This window comes from Diabrotica undecimpunctata, chromosome 7 (assembly GCF_040954645.1).
Source record: "Diabrotica undecimpunctata isolate CICGRU chromosome 7, icDiaUnde3, whole genome shotgun sequence".
Classification (NCBI taxonomy): Eukaryota; Metazoa; Arthropoda; class Insecta; order Coleoptera; family Chrysomelidae; genus Diabrotica; species Diabrotica undecimpunctata.
In genome coordinates this window covers 61,389,495-61,402,795 of record NC_092809.1, presented here as the reverse complement: position 1 = coordinate 61,402,795, position 13,301 = coordinate 61,389,495, and the positions used below count along the sequence as shown (strand labels likewise).

At 32.0% G+C, this 13,301-nt stretch overlaps 1 protein-coding gene across 1 annotated transcript; it reads right to left on the bottom strand.

Moving 5' to 3' along the window:
• Positions 1 to 560: 560 nt before the first annotated feature.
• On the bottom strand, positions 561 to 2,143 carry LOC140446781 (GATA zinc finger domain-containing protein 1). Its single transcript, XM_072539369.1, has 3 exons — positions 1,669 to 2,143; positions 1,126 to 1,312; positions 561 to 849 (listed from the first exon to the last, which is right to left on the bottom strand). The coding sequence occupies exons 1-3, from the start codon at positions 2,002 to 2,004 to the stop codon at positions 692 to 694; spliced, it is 681 nt and encodes a 226-aa protein (XP_072395470.1). The 5' UTR covers positions 2,005 to 2,143; the 3' UTR covers positions 561 to 691.
• Between the last annotated feature and the right edge of the window lie 11,158 nt (positions 2,144 to 13,301).

Here is a 13,301-nt window from a genome sequence, read left to right as displayed (position 1 = left end):
TATTGAAAATATTAAAATCGAGAAAATTTAATAGTCCTATTTATCTATCCAATGGGTTGTGAATACCATAGGTTGATCTGTAGAAACGAATATTGAAAACATTGTGGTAACATACAGCTTGATGGAGAACATTAAACTTAATCTGGTAAAATAGTTAATTGATAAAATCATAGAAGAACAACACAACACGAATATCAGCTGGACTGAAAACAAGTAAAAATCCTTTGCCATGCAGGTGATGCAATTATGATCTTAGATAACCAAAGAATATATATTTTAACTCTGGTCGACCAGTGGTATCTATCGATATCAAAAAGATGTAGATGTAATCAATGTAAAAAGTCGAAAAAAAAATTAGATAATCGTAGATGATACCTTTAATTTGTGCCCCAGACTAAATCAGATACACTTGTTTATAGAAAATTTGCTGTTTGTTCATCCAGAACGTAAGTTTTCTTTCGGGACTGCAATAGATCAGGTCCAGATCGTCAGAGTATGCCATAATTTGCACTAATCTCTACTTGTAGTCTTCAAAAATATTAATAAGATAAATAAAACAGTTTTTAGAAATTATAATTTATACAAAATAATATACAAATATAAAAATAAAAATATTTAACAATATGTTCCAAATAAATTAAAAGTGTTTATTCAAAAAAGTGTAATATGTAAAGTCTACCGAATTTCTCATTTAAATACTCATTGAATTAATCGAGGTCCAAATATACCCACGTTCTGCAGAAGGAAAAGGTGAAGGATATGGTGTATTATTTGCTTTATAATAGTCAGATGGTGCATGCATAATAAATTCCATACAGTCTAAACGCCTTGCTATATCTTCCTCTGGACCTACAAATCAAATTTATTAAAGGTTGAAAATTTTTTATTTATTTCATTCATTTATCTCATGTATATATCTATGTCCTGTCATATAAAGACAAATGACATACTATGCTTTTTCTGGTCAGTATTCTAAAGTTAAAGTTGATTTTATGTAATTAAAATGTTTAAATGATTATTTGCATTCTTACCAGCAGACTAGATATTTCTTTTACAGAAAATAAAAATATGGAAATTAAAAAAGTTGTAGATCTTGCAGGGTATATAAATATGCTATGAACTTACCAATAATATATGTAGCAGCATCGAACCTTTCATTTGGTGGAGGACTTTCTTGAGTTGGCAATAACCAAGTTAAAACTGCACTTTTATTACAAAATTGATCAGTTAGAAGACCCTTTATTTGAGCATAATATATATCACCTTCAACATCCTTTACTGATACAATATCCCCAACTTGAATATAGCTGCCCTAAAAATAATAAATACAAATACATGTTTAAAAATAGAAAAAGAATAACAATAAAATGAATTGTCTAATATTATATGTTTTATATTACTGTTCTGATTTTTTTAGGATGTTCTAAACAGTGTACTACAGAGCAGCAGTCAAATATCATGTCCCTGGCATTAGAATGGATAGTCATATGATACACAAATCTTTTTAATTACATATCAAATTCAAGGCAATACTTGTATATATTGCGTATTTGGTTAACTATTAGTTTAGTCACTGCAAGGTGAAAACATTTTTGTTCATTTATTTGACTTAGGTAAAATATCCTAAAAGTTCGGTTTTACTCCTAATTTATGATAATGAAAACTTACCTTATAAAAGACATATTCACTGGTTACAGTTGTAGCTACATCCGTAGGAGCTTTGACGGGTGTTTTCTTTGTCAAGCCTCTACGACCTCTTGTCTTAGGAGCAGATACTTTGGGTACAGCAAAAGGATTTAATCTTGTTCTATAAGATCTTGTATTTCTAGGTTTCGATTTACCAATTTTATTGTCTTCTTCCTCATTTTCTAATTCGGTTTTCATATTATCTTTGGCTTCGTTTACACAGTCCAAACAAATAGAACCTAAATTTTCAGCATTTGTCCATATAGGCGATTCACTGGTTTCACATTTTAAACACACTAAGGGTCCTTTTGACGGCATTTTGATATTTGTTTTCGCTTTCTAAGTAAAATTAGTAATAGTATATCTTAAAAGGAAATAAATTAAAATCATCAGTCTTCCAATCAACCAAAATATTTGACAAATGTTGAAAGTTGAAAGTTAGGTTAAACTGGTTAAAGTCACAGCACAGTATAGATAACAACATAGATAACTTAAAGTTTATGTTCAGTTTTATTCTGTGGTTCAGTGAAGAAATTGAAATATGATATTGATGTCCTATGAGTTTAATTTTCGACTGACACCTTAGACCATCTTTTAAATGGTCTAAGACTGACACAGAAAGCAAAAATTGTTATTTGTTCTGTGTTACTCTAGTGACGCTAGTTGTGATGCTAGTTGTACAAATTCAAAATTTAAATTAGGTACCTACAAAAAAATTCTTTGAAAACCAGTACGTTTTTACTAGTTAGATTTTATACAATCAAATAGCTCTCAGTGAAAGCAAGAGCGTCAGCACAATGGGTGTATATTGTTTAGCAAATAGAGAATAAATAATAAAGTGAGAATTTTCCTGTAGGTAATAAAGTCATTAAGCCTTAATTAAAAAAAATGAGATATGTTTCTATTCATGGCCTTCCTCCGCCTCTCCACCAAGCACATATTCCTTTTTCATATATTCATCGATGTTATCAAGGAACCTTGTTCTGGCCTTCTTCTTCTTCTCTGACCGATGGGTTTATCAGGAAGCGCTTTTGTAGATGAATCGGTTTGTTCTATACATGCCCTCACCACCTCAGACGCTCTATAATAATGTATTTTCGTGTATGTAATGTATGTATCGTCTTCTCCACACTCTATTGTGATTCGGCACATTACAGCCTAATTATAGTAACACTCAAGAACCCAATTCCTAAACTCTTCACAAAAAGCACACAATGATAAATTTCAAAATGGATTAAACAGCACCTTAAACAAGCATAAGACTTAAGGAACCAGCTAATACAGAAGCTGCCGTCCAAAACTTCACAGTCTCAATACAGAATGCTACATGGCTAGTAACCTGAGATTTCAACAAGTCAAAAACAAAACAAAGAACATCATATTATACTCATAAAAAGTAATAATTGAGAAGGGAAGAGTTAGAAATATATATCAAAGAGCAAGGAGCAGCTGTATCACCAGATGATAATTCTATCTGGAAAGCAACGAAGAAATTCAAAAGATCTACAATAGCAATAAGACCAATAAGAAGAATGGAGAATAGCTAGAAGCAGTCAAATGAAGAAAAAGTGAGAGCATTTTCAGAACATCTAGCTGAAGTTTTCACTTTACTTCCATCACATAATGACGAAGACGATGAATAAATTTTGTAATATCTGAATAGTCCTTTCCAAATGGAACTCTCAATTAACTAACCAATAAAAACATTTGAAATAATGAAATATAATAATCCACACTAAGCTCCAGCATGCGACCAAATAGTAGACAGTATTAAAACACTTTATTCGAAAGGCAATTGTCTTACTGACGTCAATATACAATAATATCTTCATAATTCAATAGAAACAAATTCATACAGACGAATAGACCTCCTACCCCAAATGTCAAAAGTTTTTGAGAAACTGCTGCTCAATCCTATCAAGCAACTAAATCCAGACCACCAATTTGCGTTCAGAGAAAACGATTACACAATAGATCAGTGCTGTAGATTAGTCCAATATATTATGACCTGCATGGAAGAAAAAGAGGTATATGCCTCTGTATTCCTAGATGTACAACAAGCATTCGTCAAAGTATCTACTCTTAAAAGCTTATTTGCAAGATAGATGCTTATAAAATCAAAATGGACACTTCAGTAAGCAACTACAAGCTGGTCAACTAAGCAATACTACAGGAAAGTGTATTAGGCCCTTGTTGTACATTATCTACACAGCGGAGTTACCAACAGATAACTATACAATGCTATCTACATTCGCAAATGATACATGGCTACTCACAATGATTCTATAAATGCTGTTGAAAATTTAATAAACCACCTTAATACACAACAGCACTGCTTTAATTTGGATAATTAAAGAATTAGTAACACTGAATCAACACAAACTACATTTAACACAAGATATTGCAATGTCGATTATCAACCGAAAGTAAAATAACACGTTTAGCCTCATGTGCAAAGCATATTTTTACTACAGAACATGCGTACCAATTTGGCACACAGTGTATTATCATGTTTAAGCGGCTGGCCACGTTTGGTCTGAGACGAAAGGAGCGCGTATATGTTTTAAGGCTTAACGTGATAATCATCCGGACATATAGTGTAGAACTGTGGGGCTGTGCAAAACCATCAAATACAAAAATACTACAAACATACCAGTCTAATACACTTTGCTCTACGATCAATGCACCATGGTACGTCTCAAATCAAACCATACACGAAGATCTCAAAATTCAATTGGTGAAAGATATAATTTGGTCAAGAGCTATAATGCACAATAACCGGATAGAAGACCATACCAATAAACTTTTCAGAAGACATTCCCATCAACAAGTAATAGAAAGAGGATTGAGGAAAAACTGGCCAGAAGTTCTAATTAGATGAACACTGGGTAAATCCCTCACAAGATGCCAGAATCAATAAATTTGCTTATTACTCCATTGTTTATAGTGTAGATTGTAAATATATGATATTATTAAAATAAAAAAATATTCGCCCCTTCTTTCGAAACATCCTAACATGTTTCCATTACTTTTTATTACTCCAGTCCAGGTCTATGAACTGTATGTTAGGACTGGGCGTATTATTATTTTGTAGAGTTATTTTCAGAGTTGATGGGGTATACAGATTCTAGGTATACAAAGTCGTTAACTGCTTCAATGACGTCATTTTTTATAACAAGTAGCCACAGGATTTGTGGTTGCGTGCTTATTTTCAAGTATGTATTTCATTTTGTTGGTGTTAATTATAATCTAATTTTTGTAGCCATTTCTTTTAGTGCTACATACACTCTGATACAGTGTTTTCTGTTCTTCCAACAATATTGATATTGTCATCATAGGCAAGGATTTGCGCTGATTGGTTATATGTTTAACATGCTCTAAAAAATATGATAAACGGAAGTGCGCCCAGACCTGATTACCTCCCAATACTAAATGAATGCACCAAAAAGCTTTTACGTAGCTCATTTTAAAAGTTTTTCAATAAAACAACATACATTAGTTTTTTTTTTAATATGATACTTAGTTTTAGTTAAAACTGTTAACAACCTAGTAAGTTACTTATAGAAGAAAATTATAAAAATTGTTTATAAATAAAAATATACAAAAAAAATAAATGAATTTGCACAATTTTTTTTATCCTACCCATATAGAACATAAATAATTGTTAGATAATACATAGTTACAATGAAAAACGACTATAATGCTCCACTTCTTGTCTAGTCTGCACGCTCCATGATATAAAGTGTATTTTAAAGGTTCTGTCACATAAATGTCTCTCACTAAACATTTTTCATTTACAAAGAAATCCCCATTTTCTTTGAATATGTTAATAAATGTTTCTATTTATTATAATTTTATTTATAAATCTTTAAATTCATCTTTATTTTTTAACATGAAAGTTTCAAAACCAATCACAATCAAAAAATGTATAATTTTATACAATTAAAACGTTTAATCAACTAAATTTCACATTATGTGAAATTTTTAGAATAACAATAAATTCAACTTTAATTATTAAAAGTTTTAACTTTACAAAACTACCAAAAATCCTTCTCAGTACATTGCTTAAGAGAAATATTTTATGTAATTTTAAGTATTATTTAAAAAATATATTAGTCGCGTCAGAGTACAACCCTGAACAGGGCGGCGCATCACAGCAATAAGCGCAATAAGTTAAAATATCGGTATCCCTGTACAGATATATTTATTTGTTTATAAGTACTATCGCTTCTTTGTAAAAATACTCTAGCTTTTAGATATCTAGATGTCTCCACATTTACTTCATTTATAGTATGGTATAATTAGACCCAAACCCTGACATCAAAAGTGAAAGTTAGTCACCAACACCAAATGATTCTATATAAATATGTTCTATGGTCCATTATATTGTTCAATAAAAAGTTACACTATTTAGAGCGTCGGGTTTAAGGGGGAGTGGTGGAGAAATCGGTAAATTAGTAGTTTTTTACGTTTTTTACAAATATTTCGCGATTAACATATGGTTATTAATATGCGGTTTAGCATGAAGGTTATACAAAAATTTTCTACGTCAAATTTAAAACGAAGTTTTCCATATTTTTTATATTTTTTGGGCAAATTATATTATTACTGAGGAAACTAATTTTTGTTAACAGGATTGTATTTTCAAAATGTAATTTGCTATTTCACTGGCCGGTGGTATGTTAGTGATAAGCCCTTAAAGGAACGTCAACCTCACCACCTTCTCAAGGGGCATTACTTTTTAGGGGGAAAAAAGCTTTCGCAGGGTTAGACCATAATAAAAAACTGTGACCATAAAAAAAATTCACTTTGGTTCATATTTACATGGATTGAGTCTTCGACTCTTATTACTTCAATGCGAGAACTTACCCTTCGTAGGTGTTCTTCATCTTTCGTTATTTCTTGCTGATAACTAGACTTGGGCAAATATGCAAATAAAAAAGTATGAAATATGAGCATAAATATGCAGTATTTTATGCAAAAATATGCAGTATTTTATGCAAAATATGCATATTTATCTAGAAAATACATAACATATACAATTATTTTAAAATATAAATATTATTTTGAATTGTGGTAACAATAGATTATCAAAATGCTATTCAAAATTTTCTAATAAAAACTTATGGCTTCTATATGAATACATATATTTGTAAATAGAAAAACTTCTTTCGACATCATGTATGTCGAAATATGTAACAGGGACGTAACATGGATGTAACAGGGACATTTTTCAAATTTACTATAATAGGTGGTTCTAAATTAAGTACTTCGGAAAATGTCCCAGCTAGTACTTGAACAACTTCAGAAAGAACGTGGTAACCACTATTTTTTCCATGGTTACTTTAAATTTTTGAAAAATTTCCTTTCCAATAGTACCTTTAACGTTTTGACACAATGACTTAAATTCTTTTATTAAAACTGTACTCTCTAACAATGATAATTTGGAGGATTCTAATTGAGTTATAGTTTTCTGGACAAAACTATAATTTGATTTTTAAGAATGACAGTTGCTGTTGGAGGATGTTATTTTGAAAGGCTTACTTAGCTTCCAATAAAGATTGGCAACTATCATCAGTTAAAAGGTTAATTTTTTTTTTAAATCAACAAAATGATCAGCATAGAAATTAGCTGCTTCCAACCATGTTCCCCAATTTGTTAAAATGGGTTGCGGTGGCAGTTGAACAGCAGAAAGCATATATCTGTAACATTGTATTCTATTCTTAACTATTCTTAACTAGTGCAAATTTTTTTCTTACTTCTTCCGCAACTCTGTTTATTCCATGCGATAAACAAGTAACATGTATTAAGTTTGGATAAAATACACTTCTCCAAGAAATTAACGCACCACTTCAATAAATCAATTTTATTTGTAAACAGACAAAGAATAAAAAATAAAACTTCACCAGATTTATTCTACATTTTATAAGTAATTATAACAATTTGTCTAATCATCAGAAAATGTTAAAGTACAGGAGAAAAAAAAATAAAACGGAAAATTCTAAAAAAATAATGATAAGAAAAGTAAACTAAAATATGCAAAAAGTCTTAATAACAAGTGTTTCCACCTCTACTACGTACAACAGCCTCACATCGTTGGCCCATACTTAAAATTAATTGCCGTATTTCATTTTGGTCTAGTTCTCTCCATATCTGGATCAGCCTCTCTCCCACTTCCTGTAAGTTGTTTGGTTGAATGGGTGTCGCTCTTAATCGCCTACCAAGGATATCCTAGAGATTTTCAATCGGATTTAAATCCGAACTATGTGCTGTCCATTCCGTAGTGTTAATTTCTACCTCTTCTAGATAATGTCTGACGATCTGTGCAGCGTGAGGTCTGGCATTATCTTGCATTAGTAAGAAATTTTCACCGATATAAGAAGCAAATGGTACTACATGTTACTCCAGGATTTCCAATGTTTACCTTTCAGCTGTAACAGTTCCATTTTATATGACCACTAGGTCCGTACGTGCGGTCAAAGGAATACCACCCCACGCCATAACGGATCCTTCACCAAAAAATGTGGTGTGTGAGAAGTTACACTGAGCATATCGTTCGTTGGGTCGTCGCAACACACGAACACGTCTGTCGTTATTGTACAAACAAAATCGGGATCCATAAGTAAATAGCACTCGTTCCCAGTCAGCCTCTAACCAATTAACGTGTTCTCTGGCAAAACGTAGTCTTCCCCTTCGATGCTCTGCAGTTAATAGAGGACCTCGGGCGGCAATCCTAGGTGTTAAGTTGTATTTCCTAAGTCGCTGGCGAATAGTTTCAGTACTAATTTGTATAGCATGCACGTCTTGAAGCTGAATTTGTAGACTTCGATGTGTTACAAAACGTTGTCGAAGAGCAGAAATTCTTAAAAATCGATCTTGAATAGGGGTAGTTACCGGGTTTCGTCCTTACCCTGGTCTGCGAGTATGATCCCCTGTTTCGAGGAATCTTTCTAACACCCGTGAGACGGATGTGTGGGACACATTAAACCGACGACCAATTATTCGGTAACTCCAACCTTCTTCCGAAAGTATCACTGCTTGGACACATTCATCTCGGGTTAAATTACGTGATTGACTCTCCATAATAAACGCAATTAATAACAATCAACAATTAAACAGTAGCCGATTAAATTTCGTGAACACCTGGAAATTAGTATATTTACAGAATTAGTACATTTTTTGCTTCTTTTTGTTGTTTTGCAAAAAAACTATAGCGATAAAACACAGTCAATAAAATATAGAGTGGCATATACAAAGGGCTTGCAAAATATAACATTACAATGGAAATTTTTATTCACGCTAATAAAATATTTTAATATTTTAAAGTGGTGCGTTAATTTCTTGGAGAAGTGTATTTTAAAATTTTGTCCTGCTTTCACCATATATGGTACGGCATCAGATAAAATAAGCAATACTTTATCATTAGGCACAGCAGCAGGAAGAAAAAAGTTTGCTAATGCTTCTTGTAGAAACCGTGATAATGTTAGAGCGTTGGTTTTTTCTACTTGCTTACAAGAAATTAAATACGATTTTGGAAAGGTTTCATCGCTAAGTACACCAAGCAATAAGTGCACAATGTATCTTCCTGACGAGTCAGTGGTCTCGTCCACACGTATTATGTTAAAGTAATTATTACCTATTTCGGCTTTTATGTTGTGGATAACTGAGTAGTATAACAAATTGACATTATTTCTCTTTAGAGTTCGTTCACTGGGACTGTTTTGTTTGCAATATTTTTTTAAAAAAGAACTAAATTATTAGAAGTATATTAGAAGATACTAACGCACGACACAAGTCTTCGTTAAAAGTTTCTTGTTCGGTTTGTTTTTTGGAACTTGACTGAAAGCACTTGGACACTGAAGGTTGATATACACTGAAGGTTGATATTTTTCACCGGATGTGGTTTTTTCTTTTTTAGCTAAATGTTTCGCGGTTCTGACATGCTGATCTATTTGAATTTTTTTTTTCAGATGAAATCTAAAAAAGAATATAACTATTCTATAGTTGTACCTATTTTTAAAATCTAAGATTGTAGAAATAAACTAAAAATAAACCGCTTTTGCATAACAATTAAAATGTTTAAATTAAATCAAATAAAAATCGGTGTAGTTATCTTGAAAATGTCAAGAAATGACTGTGCAAGAAGGAAGAACCCCCAAATATTTACAAGAGGCTTTTGGTATTTTCTGTTTACATTTAAAGAAAAAATACTGTGAGCATAAATTAAAAGCACTTAATTAATTAAGTCCAATATATGATATGTTTTTGTTTTTAGCAAAATTAAAGCAAACTATGCTGTTGTTAGAAAAAAAATGTTAGCGACCTTTCAGTAGACTATTGAATGATTTGAATTTTAAATAGGTATCCTATTTTTTATCGCAAGGAGTTTAAAAAATGCTTGAAAAAAAACATACATCGATTTATTGCGAACTAGCCTTGTGTCGGTACTTTTCTTAAACATAATCTCCAATTTTAAAATCTTTCTTTGTACCACCGTGTAAATTTTTAAAATAAAATAAAAAATATTACGTATGTACTTACGGTTTTGCCACCACATGAGCAATAAACTTTATCCATAGATAGCTCTTTGTAAGGTTTTATTCAAGTTGAAAAATTGCTTATTTTCGGCATTTTCAAAGCACAATAATTATTCACAATTCGAAATAAATGTTGTTTACGCCTCCAATTTTACAACAAAACTGAAACTAAGTGAAACTGACCGTCAAAATAAAAATTTTTACCTAGAGACATAAACTGGCAAACACAAACCCTTAATTCTAGGACAAAACGTGACAAAACTATAAGCCGCTGTCTTTTATTAGTTACTATACCAAGAATTTGAATACCAAGTGATTATAAAACAAAATTAAATATTGGCATTGTCATGCTATCTGTAAGTTTAAATATAAAAATATATAGTTAACACCAAATTTTCAAATTATATGCACTTTATGCTCACTTTTATAAAAATATGCAAAATTTGACATTTTTGCATTTTTTATGCATTACATGCAAAATATGCAATTTGCATATTTGTCTAAGTCTACTGATAACCATCAAATACAACAGTCTCTATTCCGTAATGAGTAATTACGTAGTCTCTGTATTGCTCGCAAATCTCTTTGAAGGTAGCTGGGCGTCGCCCGACAACACGATAAAGGAGGTGACCTCCATCAATTATGTATGACATTTTACCTAAATCTAATCAAAACAGTAACCATCAAGATTTGCTTCCTTTTCTCATCAAGCCAGATTCGTCGAAAAAAGATAGAGGATACGCACATAGTTCATATTGAAATATTTCTTTTAAGTCTCTTATCACCTATCCGTTGTAAGAGAGTGTTTGGATTTATACATACCGTGGTGGTGTTAACTGTCATCAACCTGGTTATAGAGGCTAGGGACTTAACAGCTAACTTTCTTCTGATATGTATCTCATTAAATGTTTTATTTTCAATGTCTTTCAAAGCCAGGATTCCGACTTCAAACGCTTTATCACAGTTCAGGTTTTCATCTCCTATAACTCCTGTTAATAAGGAAGAGAGTTCAGGTGTTTTAATGTTTTAATACTTCGTACTATTCAATTCGTAATATTTAATTTTTTTACGGTTTGTAAATTTTAACATTTTCATTTCGAATTTACTTTTACAATTTTCAAAACTAATTTGCTTATTAATTTCCCATAATCTTATGTAGCATGGGTTATATGTATACCCTCCGTAACTTTAAAACCGTTTGTTTTAGAAGAATTATGCTACCTTTTTTGTTTAACCTTCATCGGACGGGCATCAAAATATTACACAAAAGGCGGGCCGGGGTCTGGACGGACCCCGTTCTTAAATAAGTGAACTATGCTTATACGAAAAAAAGTGTACCAGTAACACATTATTTTTATAGTATTGAACATTTATTAGACTAAAGCATACACATTACTACAAAATACATTCTACTGCTGACGCTAACAGACTAAATAACAACTAAGTACATACTATTTGCACAATGTACACAAACTATCTCTGATTTTGCGTGTTCTAGACATACAAAATTGTTACATTTTACACATATTTTACTAGTTTTTCTGTCTTTGCCTCTACAATACACATGGCACCGCTATCTTGTATTTTTTATTTGTTCTACTCTGGGCCCAGTAATATTCAAAAGTTCTGGGAATACATCTGCCATATGACGTTTTTTATTGTTTTCGATGTGCTTATTGTTGTAATGTCTGAAAACATATTCCTTTATAAGTTCCTTGCCCAGTGCCAAAATATACATTTTACGCTTACTCATATTATGCTTTTTCCAATCAGGATATTTAGCCACAATGTATAGGAATAATACCTGAGACATCAATAAGATGGAGGAATATAGCCATCGACCAACGGATTGTTTTTCTTTGTATCGTATATTCTTTAGCTTACTTATCGGTTATATCGACGGCTCCTTTCGTTTTGTTCTAATGTAGAATAATCTCAAGTTTATAGGAGTGTTCTTCACCAGCCATTTTGTCGTCAACATGCTCATTTGAAAGTAAGATGACTGCAGTTCTTGGTTTTGGAACATAAGAGACTAACGTTCTATGTTTTCTAAAAGCAAACATACTTGAATAATTTGTTTTATATGATGCTGGTAGCAGCTCCGTTGGAATAAACGTTTTATTTTTTCGAACAGCTCCACATAGAGTTATATTCTTCTCCCATAACTTATCCGCAACTTGTAAACTCGTAAAAAAAATGTTAGTTGTTATTCCAAACTCTCCTTCCAAATGGTCTATCAAGTCTAGGACAACTCTTTAGCCTTGAGCTTTTTCCGCCTTAGGACCTTGTTTTCCTAAATATTAATAGATTTAAAAATTTGCTGGTTTTCTTATTGGCAATTCAAATACTTACCCAAATAAATTTGCATGTTTACAATAAAAGAAGTAATACAGTCCACAAGGGCCCATATCTTTAATCCGTACTTGTCAGGTTTGCTCTGCATATAAACTCGGAATGGTGCTTTACCTCTAAAAGGCACGAGCTGCTCATATACACACAGATGGTCGCCTGGATTAAGTGATTTCTTACAATTAGAAATAAATTAATCACATACATGGGGCCAGTTTATCTACTGATTTTCGTTCTTGTCTGGTTTCAAAATTGTCAAAACGTATAAATGAAGTTATTTGTTTGAACCAATCTCTAGACATAGCAGCTGGTATTATAGGACGGCAGTAAGCAATATCGTCACACCAAAGCATATCGATCGCCTCTTTCGATCTACGAAAAGCTGCAAGTATAAGCAATACTCCATTATAGGCTTGAATCTCTACAGAATCAACGCAAACATACAATTTAGTTTTTCACTATTCCATTTATCATAATACGCTTGAGCCTTCCGATTAGTTTCCATGACAATTATGTTTAGAATTTCGTCTGAAAAAAACAGAAGGAAAGCGTTTTTGATACTTGATATATCATCACTGTAATTTATAAGTCCTAGAGCATGTCTACGAATATTGGCCTTTGCGCGTTTCACTTTTGTGTTTTTTGGCAACCTTCAACACTCAGTTCCATCTTTAAATACATATACCGGTAAGCCTTTGGAGTCAGTAACTGTTGGTTCATTTTGCTCTA

Bases quoted from the DNA above. Each gene is read 5' to 3' on its own strand.
- LOC140446781 (XM_072539369.1), bottom strand. From the start codon at position 2,004: ATGCCGTCAAAAGGACCCTTAGTGTGTTTAAAATGTGAAACCAGTGAA. The intron at 1,313-1,668 runs GTAAGTTTTCAT...TATTATTTTTAG, and splicing joins GTGAATATGTCTTTTATAAG to GGCAGCTATATTCAAGTTGG. The intron at 850-1,125 runs GTAAGTTCATAG...TTTGATTTGTAG, and splicing joins TGCTGCTACATATATTATTG to GTCCAGAGGAAGATATAGCA.